Consider the following 26940-nt stretch of genomic DNA (forward strand, 5'->3'; position numbering starts at 1 on the left):
CTCTCTCTCTTTGTGCTTACTCATCAAGTAGTTTAAGAAGATAACTAATCCTATTTTCTTAATGGACTGAAAGATCGCAGCGATGGAAGGAAGGTATACAACGAACTGATCGATAAGCGCATTCGAATCGCTCGTAAAATTATTTAAGTATTCTGTACTCGACAAAACGTCGAGGGCCATTTGAATGTTGAAAGATCCCAACCCTCTCTCCCATGATTAGATCAGTGTCCAAGGATGAATCAGGTAAGTTTAGTTTTGATTGGAACTGCTGCTATGAAGTCAAACGAAGTGTGTCCAATTTAGCATTTTCCTTTTCCTCGAGTGGTTGGGACATGATGGAGACAGGTTGTGGTTAGTGTGGAGACAATCATGTGTCTCGTACGTGCAAGCAAGCATGGATGGTGCTTTTCTCATCGGGCGATGTATGACTCTGCTCTGGATCCGTGGGGGCTTAACCTTAACGTTCGTGGGTTTTGACAGTGTCCTGTCTGAAGGAGGATGGAGCGGATTGCTTCTCTCATGCGGGCATGCATGCATGAGACTGTGAATGGTTGGGATGAAGCAGCATTGAAGGGGGAAGCCCTTTGCTGTGATTTTGATTGAATTTGGCTTGCAATGCAGCTGTTTACTCCAGTTGGGAGGATCGTAAGGAGACCATTCACACTGCTGTCTTCCCTAGTGTTGACACAGTCATTCACTATAGTTTTGCAGAGTCCATAGCTAGCGTCTCGAGTGCGCCAATAAAATATCAAACGAGCCTATCATTCATAACATAATCTTGACCGGGCACTTGGACCCTATATGTGAAAAGTTACGATGAACAACATCGAATTCTTTTTACGATAAATATCGATTCATTATTTCGAAAGGCGATTTGTCCCACATCTTTGTGATGCAGCAATTCTATATTTGGATGACTTACAATCTTCACAAATCTCTTCGTTGAAGTGCGCCGCCCCAAGCCAAAAGAATGGAGTTTTATTGACCTTAAGGTACCTTCTTGGCCGGTGTTTGATAGCCCATCTTATCCTGATTCGCAAGGGTCACGATATTGCCCATTACAGCAAGTATTTCCTTTCAATCGAATAAGAAAATTAATTTGCTTGCCCATAAGTGATTACGACAAGAATGAAGCATCTAAGTTCAAAACATTTTGCACCTTGGATTGCATTTCAATTCAACCATGTACCATTCGATACTTTTCGTCTTTGGTGATGCGAGTCTCAATTTAGGCCAATAAATCGACATAACTTAGTCCATACGATTATGAATATACATGATTAAGACTGGTTACAACAGAGGATGACTTGAAGGGATGGAAGACATGTGCCTAAATCTCCAAGAATGCATCCGAGATGAAGCGACTCCAAGAGAGACCGCCAAGTGAAACACTGTTCCAGTGTCAAGTCCATGATGCCAATTTGTCAAGATTGAACAATAGATATTGTCACTTTCTTTCCCCTCCTCTTTTTTCCAATTGGCGTTTCTCTCGTTTTCTCCAAGAATTTTTGTCGTACTTGTCAGTTGTAATCCAAGAAAATTGGGGGAGCGTTGATAAGTTTTAGGAGTGAGAGTGCTTTGGTCATCATCTTTCATTTCCTGTAAGAAAGTTCTCGATCGTACCGGTCGTGATGGGCGGGTTCCATTGGAAATTTGCACGAGGACCGAATGAAATGTTGGAAAATGGAAGCAGGAAGTACGAAAAACATGACATGCGGGAAGAAAAGTAAATGGAGATGGTCTGTGCGACAATCGTTGTCCAGCGAAGAAATACCTAGGTCTAATCAATCGTACCTGTGACTAAATATAGTAAGACATTATGACATCATAATTAGACCATATAGGTTCAAGCCAATATATAGTATGTGAACAATCGTCTCGTACATGGAGTCCACATGTTTATATATCTATGTGGTATAAAAAGTTTAGCCATAGCATTGCTGACAAACTAATGAGTAAAATAATGAAAATTTGCCGAGTCAAGTAATTCTTCTATCTTCCGACCAAAAAAAAAAGTAATTCTTCTATCTATACGCTAAGCAATCACTTAATGAACTTAATACTAAAATAAATTTGCATCACAAAAAATGTCAAGTCTCGTATAGGTTTCATGAGAGTCTCGTCAAATTCGTCGTTTCGTATTTATCCAATATACATGCTAAGTTCGTCAGATAATTTCTTTCGGCACAAAAAAAAATTATGCGTGATTAGACCTGAAGCCTTGGTCTTTTTTCTTTGGGTTAATATCACGAAAAACCCCAAACTGGTATACCTGTGACAATTTTACCCCAAACTAATTTTTTGACCACCAAAACCCCCAAACTAGTATACTTGTGACAAATTTACCCTCAGTTTGTTTCGGTTATATTTTACTCTCAAATTGCTTTGTTAAATGACATGCGACAGTTAACTGATATACCGGTTTTATGTTTTACTCTCCATTTGTCACAGATATACCAGTTTATGATTTTTTATGGTATTAATTCAATTCAACGGAAAGTAACGGAGGGTAAATTTATCACAAATGTATCAGTTTGGGGTTTTTAGTGGTCAAAATATTAGTTTAGGGTATATTTGTCATATGTGTATCGGCTTGAGATTTTTCATGATAAAAAAAATAATTTGAGGTAAAATTGTTATAGAGTTTGGAGTTTTTTGTGGTATTAACCCTTTTTCTTTTTTATGTTTGTTTAGAAGTCTGCACTGGGGAATTGGCATCGTGTCATTCTCTATTTTACCACACGCATTTTCCTTATGACCTTTGGCCCACTTCTTTGCCTCTTTCGGAACAGCACGTTATTTTCTGGAAAACACCTCGGCTTAGTTTTCAAACCTAGTGAATTTTTCTTCATTTTCCACACAAGCGTCTAAACTCTTCAAGCGGACTTTTGGAAACAATAAAATAAAAATAAGAATTTTTATGTGGTGCTCACATTCATCACGGTCAATTGGGTAATTGTAATTTCATAAATCAATCGATTGTTTAAAATAATAACAATTTTTATGCGTGTTTAAATTTAATACGTAAAAATAGACCCACGAGGACTTTCGAGTGAAAGGAATTGGGATATAATGGCAGCACTCAGCAGCCACATGGTTGGATCTAATGACTAATATATTTTTCGTGACCTAAAAAGAAAGTGAAATAGAGGAATTGGTCTACACTCTTGCGTAACTGGAAATGTATGACTGAACATGACGTCGTCTTCGTCAAGCGTCCGAAGCCCTCTATATATGCACACGCTCTCTCATCTACTCAAGAACTAAACCAACCCCACTGGGACATCTCTCTCTCTCTCTCTCTCTCTCTCTTCATCTCTTCCTCTCAAATCTCTCTCTCTTAGTGCTTACTACGTTGTTGTGTCTGTCTGTGTCTGAACCAAACTGATGGCTGTGCAAGATATGGAGGTGTCGGATGCGAGTGTTACGAATGGAAACACCAACACGAGCTCCACGACCACCTCTTCTCCGCAGTCTCTCTCGCCTACTTCGTCGTCTTCTCCTCCCCCTCCCCCTCCTCCACCTCCGACACCGGTCATTATAAGCCCTTGCGCGGCCTGCAAGATCCTGAGGAGAAGGTGCGCTGTCGAGAAATGCGTGCTGGCGCCCTATTTCCCTCCCACCGAGCCCGCCAAGTTCACTATTGCTCACCGCGTCTTCGGCGCAAGCAACATCATCAAGCTCTTGCAGGTACGGTACCATAACTTCCTTGATATCGTGGAAGCAACAACATTTTCTTTTCTTTGATTGGATTCGAGTTTGTGTATGCTAGACATCGGAGATCGCATGAAAATGTGGAGCTTAGACATCGAGAGAGGTTTAGATTTTCACGCTTTCGTCACATTATCGACCACGAGCTCCTTCGTTTGATTATAATCAAATCGTTTTTTGACGATAAACTCTTACCGATTCCTGTGTGCGGAATTATCTTCACATAAATAGATGACAGGCAATTTAGATATGTAGACTTAGCTTCCGTGAGGCAATCGGAAAGCAAAGAACGTGACCAGTCGATGCACATGTGGGTGGGGACTTGCATCGCTCACAGTGCCTCCTTCAGAATATTGTTTTTCTCGAGTGTCCAACATGTGAAAGGCGCTCGAGCCATTTCTGGTATATCGGGGCGAAATTTCTGCATTGCCCCTTGGTTATCATATCGGTTGGTCAACCTCCCGACAAAGCCATGATGATGGTGCGCTATTTTCACCGTTTCTTTTACGGGGAAAACGTCCGAGGAAAGTGGGCGAGTTCTGGTGGCTACAGAAGATGGAAATTTGTCGTCCAAAAACTTAACCTCACCTACACGACGCTAGATGGTAGTTAGAGATGCGTGATTCAGGAAGATCCGTGTACCGTTCAATCTGCTGGTGGCCCTACACATTCAACCACATTTGAATAGACTTCGGGAAGATGTACCGAGTCATTATCTATGCATGTAAAAAACAAAGGAGTTGAAAAGGCCATGCAATGGCGCCTTTGCGAATTTGCCCGAGTAATTCCGGTATATTGACCGCGTCAAAGATCACTACATGACACTGTATGAATGTCGACAATGATTTATACGAATTTTTAACATACGTTTATCTCTCAAGTATAATAATCACCAATGGTATTACGTCTTGGGACTCTTCTTTTTTTGTGTGTGTATTGTTCATGTCAAGACTGATCAATCTTGATCTTTTATCAGGACCTTCCAGAATCGCAGCGAGCTGATGCGGTGAGTAGCATGGTGTACGAGGCCGGGGCAAGGATCAGAGACCCCGTCTACGGCTGCGCAGGCGCGATCTGCCAGCTCCAGAAGCAAGTGAGTGAGCTCCAGGCTCAGCTGGCCAAGGCCCAAGCCGAGATCCTCACCATGCAGCACCAGCAAACCAACCTGGTGACTTTGCTGTGCATGGAAATGGCTCAGTCGGCATCTCAGCCGGCGCAACAGTTCGTCGACAATCTAATCGTCGCCAGTCCAACCATCTACCAGACCAACAACAACAACACAAGCCCATTCCTGGACGAGGCCAACGTCATGGGGTCCGTGTGGGAGCCCCTCTGGACATGATTGGATCCACCCTTTTTGTGGGGTTTTTCAACAGTTATAAGATATGGCTAGTCTTTTTAACTCCTACAACTTTGAGAATGTTTCCTATGAAATTCTCCTAACTCGCGGCTAAAATATAGCTCAAGAAGAGAAGGAGAGGCCAATAAAGCAAATTTGGAGCTATTCCTCAATAGGTATAGTGGTGTACTAAGTGTACTAGAGATATTAGTCTATAGGTAAAGGTATGAACAGAAGAATCGAGAGGGGAGAGGAGGAAGTTAGTTAGGATCATATTGGTCACTTTGTTAAAAGGCTTTGACAAAGCAGATAGCGGTCCTTTTCCTTCTGATATAGATGTATCGATGTAATATTGGAGAGGGGAAATTCTAATTATTGAATCTTTAGCCACTTTCTGGTGACCTACCACTATGATGATTACTTAAAGTTAAATTTGATGTATTATCATGGCGAATTCTCTTGTCTAATCACCTTTTGACCATATCATTACTAGCCAGTATAGTCAACACATTTTGCAATCAAGATCCATAGTGCAATCCTTTCTTTTCTCTCTCTCTCTCTCTCTCTCTCTCTCTCGTGTAATTTCATATTCTCTAGCGATTAACACTTGAAAGCATGTAAAGCACATATGCGGAATTGAGAAAAGGCACACGAGGACGTCAAATGCATGAACAAACTTATATATCGCACGGTCTTCCAAATTCTATTAATACTTTTCTCACTAGTCATGCTTATCGGGAAATGAACGTAACATATCTCTACGTTATATAAAATATCACTAAATTAAGTAAAACTAAGCACAATTGCTCACGAATCGCGCCCTAGACAACGAATGATGCGATTATCCCAAACGCATAATATATCTCCAAAAACATAGATATTAGCGAAAAATAATGAACTATTATTATATATGTTTAGTTGGTGTTCTGAGGACGAAAGTCTTGTTATTTAGGGGAAAACACAACTGCCGTTTTGTATCGTTGTTGCTGTGGTCCGCCTGGGACTGTTGTCTCGTTACTCGATTTTCCCAACACGACGCGTTTTTTACTGTCGCTGTCGCGGGAAAGTTGCTACCTTCCTGGTTGAATTACGGTCGTAAAAAAGAAGAAGTTGAGCAACATTCGCAAGGAGAAAGAAACTGGGCTCCTTTTTCCTCGATGGCGATGGCGATGACGAGGGGGACACAGCGTTCTTCCGTCGGGGGCAATCGTCAAAAGGAAACCCACCACCACACATGATGGTCGCTCGCACATGTCACGTGCAGTGATGAAGTGCTCCCCTCTCTAAAAGCGATGCAACCAAAATGATGAATGATTGCTTCCGATCGGCTGTCTCTCTTAAAACGCGTTTCGGAGGAGCGAGTAAAAACGCACAGGGAGGCTCTGATACCGTGTTAGAATGTCCAATGAGAAGTTTTACTCCGATGGGTCGAGGGAGGCTGGTATGTCAAAATCACATCAATTCCATGATCGGATAATTTCTTTAAGAACTTTTTGTATAACTTATCGGGGTTATCGAAACACGTGCACGTCACGTGAGGTGTTCGATTGTTCTTTGGGGGAGAGGTGACAAGTCAAGGGCAAATTGTCCACTGTCGGTAACCAGTTTTATTCCCTCAAGTGAGTGAGAAGAATATCTCAATAATCTCGCACCCAACAACGCCCAACATGCCATTATATGTCCGTGCTTGGAAGGGAACACACTGATTCTCTTTGACCCGTTGTTTGGTACGTCCGAAAGCTCATCCTCATCTATCGAACCCCCTTTTTAAATCTCCCCCAAAAAGTCAACCGTTATCATCCACCGCTCCCACTATGGACACACAGTACACTATCATTTTCATGTGTTTACTTTAGTCATGAGTTTTCGGTTCTCTTGGTAAGCCTTAGCGGCCTTGCGTCGAACTTGTTGATGCCATGTTCACATGATTCTCGGATGTGCATTGGAAGACTCGAGTTATGTATATTGTATTCTCGTACGGAAATATAAGGTCGACGGGTCGTTCGAGAACAGAAGCACATATCTAACATTCGTTATCGATCGGTGGCACGTTTAGATGAGTTTGCGCGACGTTCTCGACAATATTCCATGTTAGCACATTTTAATGCCTGATCAGTCGCTCTATAAATAACGTGAGTAGAAGAATTAACTGCACTAACAAATCTAACTTTATGTCATGGATATGACAATAGGGTATTATTGAAATGTCTATTTACGTTGATATTAACATTATTTAAATTATGTTGCTTAATGAGGAGGTCTTCCTTCGGTTTTTCTATAGAGACATCATATCGGGCTTTGGACAAGACAATGGATTGGTTTGCTGGTGAACCACCAGCAACTAAATTATTGCTTTGCCTCTGATAAGGTTAGGTTTATTAGTTGAGTGTATGCCCCATGCATGCGGTTTCTCCTATTCTACTCTTGTGGATCCTATGCTAAGACTGAAGTAGTGCGCCCTATCTCTGTTAAGATGGTAAAAAGGATTAATTTGACTTTGCCTTTAATTTATTACAGATGGAATAATTATTCACTATCATCAGTTCGGTCGTGTGACTCTCATATGGTGTGCGACCGTTCATGTGCAATATACATCGACCGCATTCTTGCAAGACTCAGGAAAAATTATCAAAAAAGTCATAATTGTGCCAATTTAGTCCTAAATCTTTTGCAATTGTGCCAATTCAGTCCTAAACCTTTTGCAATTATGTCAATTCAGTCTATCCGGCCAATTTCGGCCCGCTGGTGCTGATATGGATACTGGCTGGCGCCGGCTGTCCAGCCAACACTAATGGGGCAATTTTTAATAATTTCCTTTTCTTTTCTTCCTTATTTCCTTTTTTTTTTTTCCCATAGTGGCTGGTGAGGCCATGGCCGCCTTCGCCCGCATCACTAGGGCCTCGTCGACCGAGGGTGAGGGCGGCCATGGCCTCGCCAGCCACAGGCAAGGTTGACTTTGCCCATGGCCAACAAGGCCATGGTAAGGCTGGCCTCGCCCAGATCTGGGTGAGGCTGGGCGAGGGCTGCGACCCTCGCCGGCCATTGTGGGGAAAAAAAAGAAAAGAAGGAAGAAAAGGAAAATTAAAAAAATAATTAAAAAAATTGCCATATCAGCGTTGGTCGGACGGCTGGCGTTCACATCAACGGCAGTTGACGAAAATTGAAAGCATGGACTGAATTGGCATAACTGCAATAGGTTAAAATTTTTTTTGGTAATTTTCCCGCAAAACTTACCCTTTCCCATAAGAAAGCAACTTGCTGACGTTATGGTGATCTTGATCGGCTCACTACTGAAGAATGTCCACGCACACTTCTAGTTAGCCCCAGGTTAGGTGGTAAGTACGTTACAGTCTTCCATAAATGTGAAAGCTTCTCATTCATGTTACAATCTTAAAGATCGTGCGATCTCTATGACAATGATTTCGTAAGATTATTTCGATCACGAAACTAAAATCAACGCTTCTTTGCAGGGATTTGATCCCAGCAATCTCAAGCCATGAATTTTTCGCTGATTTCCAATCTGTGTGCCTATGGCTGCCGCGAAAGCAGTCAAACAAGGGCATGTGCAAGGCCTCCTGATTGGGAAGTTCATGCGCAGAATATGCTTTGAAGAAGAGGATGCTGTCTATCTCTATGTATCCTCTTTTTTTTTTTTTGGTAACCGAGGATCTGCCACCATTCCCCCGGGACGAACCCGCACAGATAATCGGGGCGCCTATACCTCGGGGGAGACTAGCCCAGCAACCCACCGCCAGGGCCCCCCACTTAAATTACGGAACCGAGCGGGGATTCGAACCCAGAACCTCTAAGGAGAGAAGGAAAGCGCTCACCAACTCGGCCATGCGCAGGTGGGTTATATGTATCCTCTTTTTTTTTTTTTTGGTAAGGCATATGTATCCTCTTTTAATTGCTGTTGAATCCAAAATTCATTGGTTTTGTTTTATTTGGGAGAGATCAACATTTGTTTAATGAGAGTTGCTGGCCAACGTTATCCACGTAGCCGCTGTAGCAGCCTAAGACCTGGAATCGTCAAATTACGAGAGAATATGTAACAAACCTTGTCCCTTTGACTTCAACGTTCGTGCTGAATTTTTTCAAGCATCAGTTGGTGATTAGACCGCAGAGGGCAACTCGGTAGTCACTAGGGTCGATAGCAACATTTACCCTAGTGGGGGAATTAGCAGACCTACAGCAGATATCCCTAGGATGACTGCTGATACATTATAAACGTGGCAGTGAGGTATTATCAGAGAGGAAGGCACGATTCAAAAACAAAAGGCTTTATCAGGGGATGAGATTCAAATCCAACAAAGGAAAGCTCTTGATTTGAATATTCTGTCGAGCCTATGGTCGATCGTGTAAATGGAAGTTACAGATAACAAGAAGTCAATGCAGACCACGTGCCAAGTGGTGGGTAGAACCGTAGAAGGGCGACTGGTTCGCACCCTGGCCTCAGTGGTATTAGTTTGAGAAGCCCTTTAAGCCTTTAGTGCAAGCAGATAGCACACGAGAAAGTGGTATCTGCGCATGAAACGAATTCTAGATTCTTGCAATGTAGAGACATGCTGTGATGGGAACTGAGACACGCTGCTTTTGAAAATGCAGGTTGTGCATGAGAAAGGCGCGCAAATCTACTTAGCTTTCTGTCTCGACTCTCGATGCCCTCCGTGGCTTCACGAGTTAAAAAGGAAGATATGTCTGCATTGTCCACCTGATCTTTTCTCATTTTCATGGTGGATGAGTTAACTGGCAAAGCAGCTGAAACAACAAGAAAAGTACACCGTTTTTGACTTGTTAGGTTTTTGGTGAGTGCCCGTTGTCTCGTAAGACGCGGTGGCGGATTTTACACGGCGAAAAAGTCCATCTTCAGACTCCGTTTGTTTCGCAGAAAATGAATAATTTGAAAAATATTTTCCTAAAAGTGATCGCTTGTATTATTTACAAAAATGAATGAACAAAATTTTCTTTTGTTGCCCACACAAATGTTTATACTTAAATTGTTGTCGATAATGAACTAAATATGTTAAGCGAGTCAAGCGATCCATTTTAGGAAAATGTTTTCCAATTCATTCATTTTCCGCAAAATAAATAGAGCCTAAATGCGTGTATCGATTTTGAGCCTTGTCGCTCCAAATTTATAAGTCAGTTAAGACGCGAGTCGACTATAAATCTATTGGGATGGAACAAGATGAGAGCGTCGAGTTATGTTACGCGAGCATTTGATGTACTTAGGTCGAAACTTTTGACCTTGATGTTATCGAATAAAAGGCTAGGATAAACATATCACGTAAAATTTAGTAAGCTGTTCGTTGTAAATATTCAAATTATTATATACTCAAATTTAATCTCACACATTTTTACCTTGGCACTCAAAACTCAAGCTCAAAACGCATCAAATCAGATCCGGCGCATTCCAAAGTTGATCGCAGTCGGTAACAATCATGCATGCACTTCGATTTTCGTATTGCGAAAGTCTTTAGCATCAATAAGCGATCACACTTAAAATATTAGCGAGTATGAAACGGCAAGTCGTTATTTTGGACTCCAGAACGATCGACTTTTCGTCTTTGCCCACAGACTTCGATGTTGCCTAGCTAAAGTTTATCTAGTGCTTCAGCTTAACTACCTAGGAATCCTGCTTTAAACGGGTAAAAAATTGAATATTACAATACCCATAAGAAATATCTAGTCATCTTCTTTCATCACATCCCTTGATGACCACGACATGTATGCACTTATTTAGTTACTTGTGAAAGAAAATACTTTGCGACATAGCGGTTACTTAATACACGATTCCAACCCGAAGAAGGCCGTCTTCGAAAGGAAAAGTTTCAGCTCGTGGAGGAGCGAAGTATTGTCGAGGTGTATGTGCGAGGGTGTTGGGCGAAACAAGTACCACACATCGAAGTGATCCATGATTGAGGAGGAAAGTTTCTACTTGTATGGTGTAGAAGTGTGATACGATTTCATCAAAGACGAATGCTTGTGTTTTTTTTAAAACATGTTGTTATCGGCCAGTGTCGTCCTCGCTATCGTGATTGAAGGATTGTTATTGTCAACGAATTCTCAGGGCATTTTCAAAGTGAAAATGCAGTTAATATTAAAAAGATCTAAAGTTGGCTATCGATGTGGAAAGAGAGGGACTGCCACACTATTAAAATAAACGCAAAACCAGTATGCATCACCATCATTCTTATCATTAACTATTACCACCACCGAGTGTGCCGCCTAGGATTGTACATTGCTACGATTGGACTCTCCTCGTCATAATAAAACCAGAAAAGTGGGACTCCGTTTATTTCGCGAATTTTTTTTTTCTCAATTTCCGGTATTTGAATCGTTTAGGTAAATGAATCAACGGAAAATATTTTTTTATCAAAACTTCAATTCGAGAAAATAAATTCCTCTTTAAAAAATCAAAAATTATTTTCCAAAATATAATAAGGCATCGATGCTTGGATGAGAAAATCTACGCTTGGGCACAAGATCCCAACGCTCGTTCTTAGACTCTAGGTAATGGGGCTAAATCCCTGGCGCACGGGCCTAGGCCATCTAGGGCACACCCAAGACCCTGGCCTCTATGCCCAGGTCCATCGAGGTAGGGTTTGGGACACTGGTGCTTGTGCCCAAGATGCCAGGCTTAGTAATATAGAGGCCCGGCCTCATATCCCATCGTTCATGCCTGAGTCCTCGACTTTTGAGCCTGTGCTTGAGCCCCCTACGCTCGCGCCTCGGTCCATTGATTTCGGGCTTGGGGCCGAGCGTCAGTGACTAGGGCCTAACCTCAATGGACTCAGGCTCGACCTTGATGGACTAGAGTCCGAGCGCAGGGGATTGGGTCTCAGGAGCCGGGTTTGGGGCCTGGCCTCAGTTGATCCAAGCCTGGGTGCCGTGGTTTGGATCCCAAGCACTGGGTCCTACCGAAGCTCGGGCTCTAGGGAGCCAGGCATGGGCACCGAGTTCTCGGGCTGGTTTCAGGGGATCCAAGACCAGTGCCCGGGAGTGGGGGATCCGAGCTTGAGACCCCAGTGCCCTTACTTGGTTCCTTGGCTAGCCATGTGCAAACCACTAGAGCCCGAATAGTATATGTCTATTTCCTTATCAAATGACAGACAATATTTTCCAGCTCATTTTCAAGTCTCAGCAAAATATCGGAAAAATATTGTCATTTTTTTGAAAAACGACTTCCTGGAAAACATTTTTCAGAATTGCCACATTTTTCGTGAAATAAACAGAATTGTAATTCATTTGTATTTAAGAAATAGTGTTCACTTTAGCATAATAACGTAAATTAAGGTGTTCCCCCCATTAATTGGTAGACAAATTCTGTTTTTATCGTGTATATGCATTTTAGGGATGGTATAATTTTACGACAAATCATATTTTACATTATGTTGTTTCGTACTGTAACAATTTAGTTCTCTGCGTACCTTTTACAGCTGACATTACGTTAAAATAATCTCGTATTTTTTTTATGAAAATGTTCCATGCTCCATTTTAATTATATCGTCGTATGACAATCCGCACAATGTGCAGGGAAATATCTAATTCTATCTTATTATGGTGAATTTGGAACACTAGTATATGTTGAATGGCCGACCAGCGAGATACCGCGTAACTTCGTATGCTAAAATTTCCATACCTAAACATCATCCATCCACGTGTACGATATGGACGGGAACCATGTATTACGGACCAAGAAAAGCCGCCACGGCAAAGCCAAAAAGATTCTATTTTTCCTTTTCGTATCTTTCATCGCAATCTCGATGTGGAAAAAATGATGCAGCTCCATTTATATAGACAGTTGATGTAATCTTTTTTTTTTTTCCTTCTTTCATCGCCGGCCCCTGGCGAGGGTGGCCCACGCCTAAGGCCGCCGGCCAATGGATGAGGCCTGGCAGTGGCTTGGTTGGAGGTGGCCGACGGAGAGAAAAAGGGAAAAAGATAAAAAGAAAAGAAAAAAAAGAGAAAAGGAAAAAAGTAAAGAAGGAAAAGAGAAGATAAGAAAAAAAATTTGAAAAAAGATATTATTAAAAATTGTTCACGTCAGTCTTGGTCATACCACGTAGGACGGCTGGCGTCCACGTCAGCGAGTTCTGGCAAAAATTGGCCGGATGGACTCAATTGACAAAATATGAAAATGTTTACGACTTAATTAACAAAAGTGCAATAAATTTAAAACTTTTTCTTATAATTTTCTAAATAGTTGATAATCTGCTTGTCTAGCTCTCTCGTTCAAACAAGGAATTCTCGATTTTTATGCCCTTATGAATACACGTCGAATCAACTGTGATAGGCATCCTTAGTTTTGTACTTCTTTGGGCACAACCATGTTGCATGTGTTTAGACTTTTCTATGCTTTTGGTCCGTGCGCATCTAGAAAGCACCCCCCCCCCCCCCAACATTTCAACCGAGTCAGCTCGGGGGAAGAGACGAACTTTTAGTGGGTTAGAAATTTGCTCCATTTTCTCAATTTTCTTGACCGTCCATCCTTAATTTTTTTTAACTTGGGAAAATTCGCGTTTCTCCTCTGACGAACCCACGACTTCTCTACACGATAAGATCACCCAAGTTGGGTGCGATTTCTTGTCGGATCGAGCCGACTCTTTCCGCCATCGCAGATCTCAATCGCACGCCTTCCTTCCTCGTCAACCCGTTGTGATCATTGCTAATTTAGATTAAGCAGGCTAAGGCGGAACTGAAGTCGTTAATTGGGACAAAAATACGTTCCTCAAAATTCCACGCGCAGCTACCTAACATGACGGTATAAGAATAGTCAAGAGCGGTCAATAACAAGCCCTAGGCAGAAAATTTAGCTCGGCCTAGAACCGTTAGAGAGAAAAGACACTCGGACACGAAATTGAACTCGACCCACTTCGATTGAACTTGACCATATTATGAGAAAAAAAGGTAACTTTCTTCGTGAAGTGAAAGATGGGAAAGCATGCCGAGACGTGATTTTCTCCAAGGTCAAAAGCACGAGAGGAACGTTCTTCGCGACGGGCGGGAGTTTCCCGCATGCCGTCGCCATTTTCCTCGGTACCGTCGCGGTTATTTTCGACTTTTTTGGTGAGCGATCCTTGGAGTTAGCGGCGGATGTGCAAGTGCCGGGCAACTTCCCATTTTTTTTATCCGATTGGAAAAGTCGGGGGGCAACGTGCGATCATGCGGTAGATTCCGTGTTCGAATGAAACGAGTATGTTTAGTAACTATCTAATCGAGACTGAAGAGAGGAGGAGAGCTTTGTCGTTGTCGACTTTGGGGGGGATTGCACATGGGAGCAGGCTTGAATTTGCCTAATAGATCCAAGGCAAAGTAGTTCTTGCTGGGATGGTAGCGAAGAGCAGGATTTTTGCATGTGCATGACTAATGTCCCGTTTTTGTCACGACAGCCACCAGTTGGGTCGTCCTCGTGGCCATTCCAATCGACACACATCATCCTGAATTTGATGTCCCTATGTTAATCCAATGAAAGTTACCGGTTTTTTCCGGTCGACATCTTTTTCTGGAAAGAAAAATCCGAAATGACAACGTAAGAGTCTAATGCGTTCGAGATTGACAAATTAAGTGCATAAGCATCGATCACTTTTTGTTTTGCCAGTGATTACCATGTCTCTAGTAATGAAATAAAATGAAACGGGTCATCTATAAATATGAATTTTGGGATAACAGGGCATTCAAGATTTGCTTGTTACTGTAAATATGGGGATCAAACATAATCAGAGCTGTACACGTTTTTAGTCGGCGGTCGGAGAGTCGTAGAGATTTTATTTTAGCCAATTGAGGAATATATTCTTTTTTTGAAAGAAGGGCAATCGATGATGTTGATGTTTCAATCTCCTGAACCCTTTTTCTTTTTGTCGGTAAAAATAGTCTTGGTGCCTTTTTATGTGCCTTGAGATTTGGGAACAATGTGAATTTTTTGGATGTTTTGATATCTGATTAATGGGCCCTTGCTGGCCCAGTGGATTTGGATGCTGTTCGCAGCAGAACCCGTTCAATGGTCATCGTTTAAGGCCCAAAATAGTTGAATAAAAACAGAGGCCCAAAATAGAATTAAAAAGGAAAGAGAAAATTTGGGTATTGATATAATAAGGTTAATACCACGAAAAATCTCAAACCGGTACACCCGTGATAAATTTATCCCAAACTAATTTTTTGACCACAAAAAACCTCAAACCGGTACACCTGTGACAATTTTACCCTCCATTTGTTTCCGTTAAATTTTACCTTTAAATTTCTGAATTGAATGACACGTGGTAGTTAACGGATGTACCGATTTGGGGTTTTAAGGGTTTATCAGATTGTGATTTTTCGTGGTATTAATTCAATTTAATGGAGGGTAAATTTGTCACAAGTATACCGGTTTTGGGTTTTTGATGGTCAAAAAATTAGTTTGGGATAAAATTATTACAAGTGTATCGATTTGGGGTTTTTTATGGTAAAAAAATTAGTTTTGGGGTAAATTTGTCATAGATGTACCAGTTTAGAATTTTTCATGATATTAACCCTTGATAATAATGGATCGGAAACAAATTTCACTAAAGGTGCATTTGGTAACCATTCTGTTCCCGGAAACAATTTCTGCTTAGAAATGATTTTTTTTATTCCATTCCCGAAAACAATTTCTAAGCATTTGAAGGCGTTTGGTAACTATCAAAAATTTCTATTCCTGGAATAGAAAAAGAACATAAATGCGTTTGGTAACTGCACAAAATTTCTTTTTATTGATAATATTTTAATAATATTTTGAATTTCTTAATATTTCTTTCTCTTTTTTTGTTCCTTTTTTTTCTTTCTTTTTTTCTTCTTCCCCTTCCTTGGCCCATGGCCAGGTTGCTGGCGCCGGCGACCGGTTACAGGCTAGGGCCAGTGAGGGCTGGACCCTCATCGCCACACTCACCAAATTCGGCGAGGGCTGCTCGCGGCTTGGGTGAGGACCGCCCTCGCCGACCCTAGCCTGTGGCCAATCGCTGGTGGCCGGCGACCAGCCACAGGCCAAGAAAAATGAAGAAGACCAATCAAGAAGAAGAAGAAGGAAAAAAAAATCATTTCCATTTCTGATTCTAGTTCCTTGTTGATTCTTGATTCTGTTCAAAAACTGATTATGGGAATAAATTTATTCCCGGGAACAAAAAATTTACCAAACGAATTTTTGTTCTTTTTTTATTCCAGTGAACAAAAGAATAAAATCCGGTACTGTTTGGCAGGTCACCAAACAACCCCTAAACTACACAATAATATTATTGGTAGGGGGAAACCATCAAAACCAAGCAACATTATCCTTAGTTATTGAACCAAATGCTAATCATGCACGATATAATCTAGAGAGATGTGTGACCAAATCAAATGACCTCATAAAAAGAGCGTTTAATGTTTACCATGTTGAACTATCTTTCCCGAAGCTGTTCGATGGTCAAATTCAAGTTACGGGCTCGTGGTATTGCCCTATTCGCATTTGTTTTCGCCCCCCGCATCTTGGCTCGTACATATTCAACCCACATTTCATCATATTAATGAGAAAATAATAATAAATGATCCTTCCTTTGGAGTCTTTATTTTTGCAATTCTTTGTATCGTAATATAGTCGAGGAAATGAGATGAGAAAGGGGATGAGCTTTCAACTCTCGCTCCTTTCATTGTACTCGAAGATCTTGTGTTTGCCTATGGTGAACATCCGTCATTAGATTAGACAAAAGAAGAATATAAAACCATTTTCATATTGAATGATTTATCAATCATTTGATTATTTTAAATTGGATTATAAAGAGTCATCATGTGCTCTATTGTCATCGGCAAATTTGATTTTTTATTGCTGAATTTAATCTTGCTCAGATTCATCATTTTGTTCATACTTTTCCAAAAAAAATGCACGTAATGTGTAGAGTCTTCACGTGGTCCTCTATATCCGTCCTTAAGTAATTGTTCATACTTAGACATTCTCAATGCCAATTGTAATAAATTGGCAAAATTTTGACATTCGAATTTTTCTATAAAATTAATCCACTGAAAGCCAAATTTGTGAATTCTTTCTCCGTGAGCGAAGTAAGGCATCTATTCCCATCCCTCTTAATTCGAGCAACAAACTAATCGATTGATTCATTATCATATTGATACATTACGGCCAAATTAGCAATCGATACTTTAGGTATCATTCGATAAAATTAAAAATGGAATTGTCTTTCCATCTTAGCCCAAGTATGTATTGAATTATAAGATAAATCCGTATGCCAAGTAAAGACAATTTTTGATAAATCAACCAATGTGTTCGATAGTTTATTGGTCATTTTCACAAAGGGATAAGAACACTAAGAGTGTCATAACTTCATATGGCGTTCACTTAAGTGCTATAATTTTTTTTTTCGCTCACTTGAGTACCCCAAATTTGAAAAATTGATTATTTGAGTGCCATCGGCAATTTGCTTCGCCAGAAAATCCGACGTGAATGCAAGTCATCCTACGTGGCTTCACTGGAGCTGATGTGAATAATTTTTTAATTTTTTTGCAAATTTTTTTTCAATGTTGGCGAGGGCCACCTTGCCCTCGGCCACGAAGGCCGTCAAGGCCGTCGCTAGATTTGGGCGGTCACGGGCGAGGCGGCCTCACCAGATCTAGTGAGAGCCTTCGAGGTTGCTGGCGAGAGCCTTCATCGCCTCGCCTGCTGTCAGCTAGGCTGCGATGGCCTTGCTAAGGGCCTTCGTGGCCTCGCCAGATCTGGCAAGAGCCTTTGCCGTCTCACCCATGGCCAGCAAGGCCGCGATGGCCTCACCAAATAGGGGTGATCGGTTCCCAGTCCAGTCCGGTTCTTGAGTGAAACCGAGAGCTGGACTGGTAAGATCGGTTCCCAATTTTCAGGACCGGGAACTGGACTGGACCAATGGCCCAGTCCGATTCTGAGTGCTCCAATGAAACCTTTTGCTATTTACCAGCAAAAGAACTAAAAGTGTGAGAATGACACACTTAACTAGTGATACCCTTTGTTGTGGCCAACTTGCTGCAAAAAGAATACAGCACGTGAGAAGGGCTTGGCTTGGATTTTATTGACAACTCCTCTTACGATCGGCATTCACATGAATACACAACAACAGAGACAAGTCAAGAGTTCTGTATCGAAGGCGTACACATGAAAGATTGGACACACAATAGAGAAAAGCCATACACATTGCACACCAAGAGTCTCACATCGAATGGGAACCGAGAGACTATTAGAGGGGTTGTGCATAAAACCCAAGCCTTGTACGGTAATTAGAGATCAAATGTTTAAATTTGAACTTTTTATAGAAATAAAATTAAAATTTTGAATAGTATCGGTCCGGTCCGATTGGGTTTCCCCTGAAACTTGAAACCGGACTGAAAACCACCGGTTCCAAAAAGTTGGAACCGGGAACCGGATTGGCATCCCTTAGAATCGCCCAGAACCGGCCAGTCCGGGCGGTTCCCGGTTCTTTTGCACACCCCTATCGCCAAGGGCTTTCGCTGCCGCGGGCGAGGCAGCCTTGCCAGATTTGGCGAGAGCCTTCGCCGCCTCGCCATCTGCCAGCGAGGAGGCGAAGGCCATTGCGGCCTCACTGACCGCAGGCGAGGCGGCCCTCGCCCAGTTTGGCCGAGGTGAAGCCTCCGGCGAGGGTCACCAGCAACCCTCGCCAGCTTTGAAAAAAAAATGGAAAAGAAAAATAAAAATAAAAAAGAAAAATTTTAAAAAATTTAAAAAATAAAACATTAAAAAAATCCATGTCAGATGGAAAATTAATAAAAAAATCTACGTAGGATGATTTGCAGGAAATGGCACTCATATGATCGATTTTACTCCGATGTGGCACTTAAGTGAGCGAAAAAAAGTTATAGCACTCGAGTGAGCGCCGTACGAAAGTTATGACATTCCTAGTGTTCTTATCCCTCTTCACCAATAAAAACAACAAAGTCAAGAATTTCAAATTTTATTGGGTAAGGTATATTGTCAACCCAATCAAGATGTGGCTTCCTATACATTGACTAGACCACTCCTCTATTGGTACCTAATTGTTGTAATACGAGTTCAGCCACTTGATCATGATTCAAAAATCGACACATTTCCTACTCTCTAGGTTTAGGGTAGATAGGTCGATAGACTTGACTTTCCTACCCCTTAGGTTCAGGGTAGAAGTGCTTTTTAGGCCTTTGTAAAATCCTCATTGGTGGTGGAATCACTTAGCCTAAATTATTTCTGCTATTTAATTGATTAAGAGTTTAAGGAACATACCCGAAAGCCATAGTATTAGGCAAATCACTTCCATCGACAAGTATCGTCCCACTGATCTTTGCAAAATCCCAGAAGGTGCAGGATCGGTAGGATTCACCTGCAATTTAAAATGAATGGATCGACGTTCCTGGCCTGTGCATGACTTCATGGAAGGTGTTGATGATTATGGGCTTGATCACATTGATGGGTACTTAATCACGTGGTTTGTCGTTTTCTTCTAGTGTTCGTCAAGAATCCTCCTCATGGTGGCGAACATCACAGGATTTGGCCTCACGTGGCTTCTCTGTTCATCAGTGAGTTGTCTTGGGATGTCGACATCTCCACTTTGTTCTTGTGCTGCCATCGACTGTGCAGTCGATGACTCAAAATATCCCACTTTGTTATTACCAGGTTGTGGTGACGAGTTGTTATCTCCAGCATTGTCAGGATCAAGTTGATTCCTTGTACGCACCGTCATATTTCCTCGAATCAGTCACACTGATCTTATCGGGCGTGCCAAAAAGATGTTTCGTCGGAATTTCTCCCGCTAAGAAATACATTTTTTCGAAAGTTGTTATTCGATTTTTATTAAATGAGACAGGTTCTACGCCAACTTCGGATATGAAATATCAAAACTGAAACCATCAGCCCTTGCTCAACAATATTCCACACGTGTGGCTCAATATTTCAAAGTTCAATATTTAGAAATTTGATAAGAAACACCGTCAGTGAAAAAAATGTTTCTCCTGTGCAAGATTCACGTCTTGACATGTGTATACTTAACTAAAACTTACTATGAAGATGCACACTCCCTGTGATCATTATTCTGTTTGGGAGAAAAATAGTTCTTAGATAATATAAACGTTATAAAAGTCTTAATATTTGCAAGTTTTTTTCTATTTTTAAATGTTTATTTCAAAAGCTACAACATAAAAAATAATAAATAGGAGAAAAGGCACTTGAGGTACTTGAATTTTTTCAATTTCTTCAATTTGGTCTCTAATTTTTTTTTCATCCAATTAAGTTCATAAGCTATATTTGTTCGTTAACACGGTCATTCTGTCAAAATTATGGACGAAATTGCTGATGTGAAATTAAAAAAACTAAAAGTAATAGATAATACAGAACCCCGAGATTGGATCCACATGACCAAAGCGATCCATTCTTCTCCTTTATTAAAATGGTTATTACCATGAAAAACCCCAAATTTGTACACCTACAACAAATTACTCCAAACTAGTATACATGTGACAAATTTAACCCAAACTAATTTTTTAACCATAGAAAACCCCAAACTGGTACACTTGTGATAAATTTACCCTCTGTTAAATTGTATTAATACAACGAAATTAGTAAACATGTGACAAACAAAGGGGTAAAATCCTAGATTAGTATATCCGTCAAGTGCAACGTGTCATCTAACTCAGCAATTTGACGGAAAAATTTAACGAAGACTGACAAAGGGTAAATTTGTCACAAATGTACCGGTTTAGGATTTTTTATGGTAAAAAAATTAGTTTGGGGTAAATTTGTTACAGGTATACCAGTTTGAGGTTTTTTGTGGTATTAACCCGTACTAAAATTTGCTTATTTTAATTTTTTAACTAATCATCTTGTGTTATTTTAATTTTTCATTTTGTTTTTTAAGTGTTTTTAAAAGCCATGAGGATGCCACGCACTCTAGCCTCATTTGGTTCAACTTTCCAAGGGCCTTTGGATGTTGAAAGTCCCTTGGGAAAATGCTAGGGTGTTTGGCAAGCCTTCCTAATGGGCTTTCAAGTGCAAGTCAGCATTGGGAAGGTTGACGGCCTAAAGCTGGTTTGCTAAATGCTGAAACCAATTTTTTTTTCCAAACTATCCTCACTAATTCTTTAATTTTTCGATTTTATCCCTCGTTGTAAATGTTCATCTTCTTTGCGCAAATGTGGCCAACCAGAGCTGATGAGGCCAGATTGAGACGACAAAGGGCCGACGAGAGGCTAGCAAGGGGCCGGCGAGGTCCCATAACCCCGGTGACGGTTGCCTAGGTTGTGCTACCCCGGGCCCCAAGCCACCTATGTGACGCCCCAGAACATCACGTGTGACACGTGCCAATTAATATTATTAATAATTTTGCTAGCGAAAGTCAAAGTTTGAACAAGTATTAAACATGAATATCACACAAGTTTAGTCAAAATACTTTTGCTTCTTATTAACAACCCTTGTCAGATTTACAAGCCTAGATCAAACATCATACAAGTACAAAAAACAAAAGTCTGGGTAGGTCGAGGGTCTCTATCTCTATACTAGACTACTACTCCAAAAGTTTGAGAAAGTCATGGATCGATAACTTCACCTTCCAATGTGGGATCACCATCGTCTAAGTCAAGCCCCTCAACGAGCCAACTAACTCGCCATCAAGGTTAAAGTACCATGCATCAAAAAGGTAAGGAACCCATTCCGCTAATCCCACGTCAACCCAGACAGTAGAGCTACACTTAGTATATATTGCTGCAGACTCAGGCACAAACACATTTTCGTAGACAACTTCATGATACATGGGAACTCTAAAACGTAGGGAATGAGGAACATCCATCCTATAAGTTTGAAAAATAATGGAATGAGCCGAGGCCCAGTAAATGAAATATCTAGTTTTAAGTTAGGAAAACCAGCTTACCACTTCACCTGACATAACCAACATGCATGCATAGAACTTGAATGCATTTTATACCTTTTCTGTCTGGATATGCCACAAAATCTTAGCAATGCCACATTTCACAATACTTTCACTCAAACGCAAACATATGATGTAAAACATTCATACTCATGCATTAGGTTCATTACTTCATCCTCCCGAACACTCCCGGGACATCCGACCAACGAGGCATGCCGGTACACCCTCCGGGGCATCTCAATGCCCGAGGTATCGCGAAACACTCCCCGGGGCATCCCAACACACGGGACATCGTCACACTCCACTATATAGGCGACGGAATATATATTATTCTCATACAAGCCATAACAATCAAATATTTGCATGCATATATATTCACATTCTTTTTGCATCACATATCCTTTAAAGCCATGAAATGCATCATTCGAGATAATAAGTATGAAGCAATACAGATTCGGACTCAAAAAACTAAAGTCTACTCAAGTTTAAAAAGTACACATATCCAGATTTTGAGATAAAATTTCCTCGGTTTAGAAAATACATTTATCAAGACTTTGAAAGTAAAGTCTATTCGAGTTAAAAATATATACATCCAGATTTTGAAAATAATGTCTACTCAATTCAAAATATATATATCCCGACTTTGAAAGTAAGTTATGGTCAGTTTTAAAAATAGACATAATTAAATTTTGACCGTAAAGTCTGAGCAGTTTCAAAAGTAAAGTTTAAGTGGTAAAGTCTGAGAGTAAAGTCTGAGGGTAAAGTCTGAGCAGTAAAGTCTGAACATAAAGTTTGAACGTAAAGTCTGACCGTAAAGTCTGAGCAGTTTTAAAAGCATACAGAATCAGAATTGAGATTAAAATCTGTTCAGCTTAGAAGTCAACAAAATTAGAATTTGAGGTAAAATTTGTTCATTTCAGAAGTAAACAGAAGCATCATTTATACTTACCTAATATACACCACTTTGAGTAAAACGATTTTCTACCCTTTTAAACATACATAAAACCAGTAAGAAGAATACAATGATCACCTCAAAGATAACATTTACACGTTCAAATTTAACCATTTCACTTGACGATTTTCACCACACTTTAAGGAAACAAATCCCATCCATTTAAACATGTACAGAACCAGCAAAAACAGATTCAACCATCACCATATCCTCACTATTATCACACATCAGAATAGCATTTCTCAAGCAACCAAGTTAAAAAGTGTCAAGTAGATTTACTTAACTTAAATCTAGAGTCTTCACTTACCTTGTGCAGAATCTGAATACCAAAAAGTTAAAGCTCTCTAGTAGATTTTGGATCAGGTGATGGTGAAAGTAGAAAGTGAAGAAGGGAGTCATGGTTTAGGGTAAAATTTCCCTTCGGTGTTTACCCAGATAAAAATGAGATAGAGGGATAGACGTTGAGGTGGATATATACACTGTACTCACAGGTGACACATTCTCTTTCCATCACAGCCAGGTGTAAGAAATCAAGGGCTCATTCGGTAGGAGTAATGGCCAAGGAAAATGATTGCTTAGGCTAGGTGTCAAACTAAATGCTTGGTTTAAGAGGATAGGTGGCATGTTTCATCCTTCATAGGCCACGTGAGAATGAGGGCCCGAAGAGATATTTTGGTGAGGAATTAAGAAGAACACACAATATTTCCCCCCTTCCTTTTATAACACCAATTAGAAATATTAAAAAAATGGTTAACACTACTTAACAAAAAATTAACCAATAATATTACCCACTAATGGTAAATTAATTAATACTGCATTACTATTAACGTACATAACAACGTTTAAAATTTTAAACACGTCGAGCTCGGAACGATTACGTTCTCGAATCAGCGCCTTGCAATTTACGGTCCAACAATGATTTCTATGCGTCCGCACAAATACTAACTTAAATAATACTTAACTTTATTATCTAAGTATCATTTTCGAATATAAAAAGCTTCCAACATCACATACATATTATTACGAAATTTCCAGATGTTACAGCTCTTCCCCCCTTAAGAAATTTCGTCCTCGAAATTCAAAAGTACATGATCACTCAAAAAGATGTGGATATTTGCGTCTCATATCCTCTTCACTCTCCCGTGTTGCTTCTTCCATGTCATAATATTGCCACAAAACCTTGACCAACATAATAGTCTTGTTTCTCAGAACTCGTTCCCTTCGATCCAAGATTTGTACTGGTTTCTCCACATAAGTTATTCTTTTGTCTACCTTGATTGTCTCAAAATCCAATACATGAGTAGGGTCTTGTTCATATTTTCTCAACATAGACACATGAAAAACATTGTGAACATTGGAAAGTCTGGGTGGCAATGCCAATCGATAGGCTAAGTCACCAATCTTCTCAAGAATTTCAAAAGGCCCTATAAACCTTGGACTCAGCTTGCCTTTCTTTCCAAATCGCGATACTCCTTTCATCGGTGATACTTTAAAGAATACATGGTCACCAAAGTTGAATTCCAATGGTCTTCGACGTTTATCCGCATAACTCTTTTGTCGACTTTGGGCAGTTTTAAGTTGATCTCGAATCACTTTTACAGCATTTGAAGTGATTCGTATTAACTCCAGTCCCGTTAATTTCCTTTCGTCGACTTCACTCCAACAGATAGGAGTTCTGCAGGCTCTTCCATATAATGCTTCGAAAGGAGCCATGCCGATACTCTATTGGAAACTATTATTGTAAACGAATTCCACCAAATGCAAGTGTTCATCCCAACTGCCTTTAAAGTCAATTATGCAAGCTCACAGTATATCCTCCAATGTCTGGATAGTTCTTTCTGATTGACCATCTGTTTGGGGATGAAAGGTAGTAATACTTTATTGGAGTTTAGTTCCCAATGCAGTTTAGAGACTTCGCCAAAAGTTCGCAGTGAACCTTGGGTCTCGATATGACGTGATAGTTATAGGTACTCCTTGCAGTCAAATTATTTGTTGGACATATAGCTTCGCATACTTGTCCAATGTTTAGTCTACTCGCACCGCAAGAAAATGAGCAAACTTAGTCAGACAATCCACTATCACCTAGATGAAATTATGGCTTTTTGATGTCCTTGGCAAACCTTGGACAAAGTCCATCGTCACGTACTCCCATTTCCACTCACGTATTTCTAACAGTTTCAACATTCCACCCGGCTTACGATGTTCTGCTTTCACCTGTTGACATGTCAAACATCTCAAGACATGTTTGGCAATATCAACCTTCATTCCATTTCATCAATAATGCTGATAGAGGTTCTGATACATTTTTGTGCTTCTTAGATGAACACTGTAATTACTTCGATGTGCTTCTGACAAACTTTCATTCCTTAAGTCAATGTCATTAGGCACGCAAAGTCGTCCATGAAATTTTAGAACTCCATCTTCTAATACCTAAAAATCTGGCCTTTTTCCTTCTAAAGTCTCCTCCCGGACTTTAGAAATTTCAAGATCTGTTTGTTGCAGGGTTTTGATTCTTTGTATCATCTCAGGTTCAATTCTAAGAGTAGATATTACATTTGAAAGCTTACTCATATCAAATCTAAATTCAGAATCTCGAGCGACTTCAAGTAATGTCCATTCCTTGACCATCATCTGAGCAACCATTTGGATAGACTTTCGGCTAAGGGCATCCACGACTTTATTCGCCTTTCCGAGATGATACAAAATCTCGCAATCATAATCCTTTAACAATTCTATCTAACGTCGCCTCATATTCAATTCTTTTTGGGAGAATAGGTATTTCAGACTCTTGTGGTTTGTATAGGTTTCGAATTTCTACCCATATAAGTAATGTCTCCATATCTTCAGAGCGAATACAATTGCGGTAAGTTCTAAGTCATGAGTCAGATAATTCAACTCATACGGCTTCAATTGTCTTGATGCATAAGCAACCACCCTTCCATGTTGCATCAAAACACAATCAAGTCCCTTATGAGATGCGTCACTATAAATTACAAAACCTCTAGATCCTGCCGGTATCGTCAATATTGGAGCTATTGTCAATCTTCTTTTAAGTTCTCAAAAACTTTGCTCACATTCTTCTAACCATTCAAACTTCACTTCCTTCCTCGTCAATTGAGTTAATGGAGCCGCAAGGCGAGAAAATCCTTCGACAAATCTTAGATAATATCTAGCTAGACTCAAGAAACTCCGAATCTCCGTTATCGTTGTCGGTCTTGGCCAATTTATTACCGACTCAACCTTCAATGGGTCCACAGATATTCCCTCACCGGTTATTACATGACCTAAAAATACTACGCGATCCAGCCAGAATTCATACTTGCTAAACTTTGCATATAGCTTGTGTTCGCGAAGTGTTTGAAGTACAAGTCTCAGGTGTTGCTCATGCTCCTCTTGTTCCCTTGAGTATATAAGGATATCATCGATGAACACTATCACGAATTGATCCAAAAACGGCTTAAACACTCTATTCATTAAATCAATAAAAGCTTCTGCTGCTGGTGCATTAATTAAACCAAAAGGCATAACTAAGAACTCGTAATGTTCATATCAAGTTCAACAAGCCGTCTTAGGAATATCTTCCTTCTTAATCCGTAATTGATGATATCCCGACCTTAAATCAATCTTGAAGAATACCGACGCCCCTTGCAATTGATCAAATAAGTCATCGATCCTAGGCAGTGGATACTTAATTTTAATTGTGACTTGATTTAATTGTCGATAATCAATGCAAAGGCGCATTGACCCATCTTTCTTCTTTACAAATAATACCGGTGCACCCCAAGGTGATGCACTAAGTCGAATAAAACCTTTGTCAAGTAATTCTTGTAGCTGCACTTTTAATTCCTTTAACTCCGTTAACGACATCCGATAGGGGGCTTTGAAAAGAGGATCTGTTCCAAGGGCTAGCTCATTGACAAATTTGATTTCACGCTCTGGTGGTAATCCTGGTAATTCTTCTGGGAATACATCAGGAAATTCTTGAACTACGGGGATTTCTTCGAGCTTCACTTCTCCCTTTGACTGATCCGCTATAAACGCCAAGTATCCTTGACAATCGTTGTCAA

General features: G+C 40.4%; 1 protein-coding gene across 1 annotated transcript; it reads left to right on the forward strand.

The window, feature by feature from the left end:
• The first annotated feature begins 3272 nt into the window (after nucleotides 1-3272).
• LOC115670606 (LOB domain-containing protein 1) lies at nucleotides 3273-5440 on the forward strand. Its single transcript, XM_030591909.2, has 2 exons — nucleotides 3273-3690; nucleotides 4688-5440. Exons 1-2 carry the CDS (start codon nucleotides 3388-3390, stop codon nucleotides 5051-5053), a joined length of 669 nt encoding a protein of 222 aa, XP_030447769.1. The 5' UTR covers nucleotides 3273-3387; the 3' UTR covers nucleotides 5054-5440.
• The last annotated feature ends 21500 nt before the right edge of the window (nucleotides 5441-26940 follow it).

This window comes from Syzygium oleosum, unplaced genomic scaffold (assembly GCF_021117445.2).
Source record: "Syzygium oleosum isolate NSW1041296 unplaced genomic scaffold, Sole_v2.1 Sole_v2.03, whole genome shotgun sequence".
Taxonomy (NCBI): Eukaryota; Viridiplantae; Streptophyta; class Magnoliopsida; order Myrtales; family Myrtaceae; genus Syzygium; species Syzygium oleosum.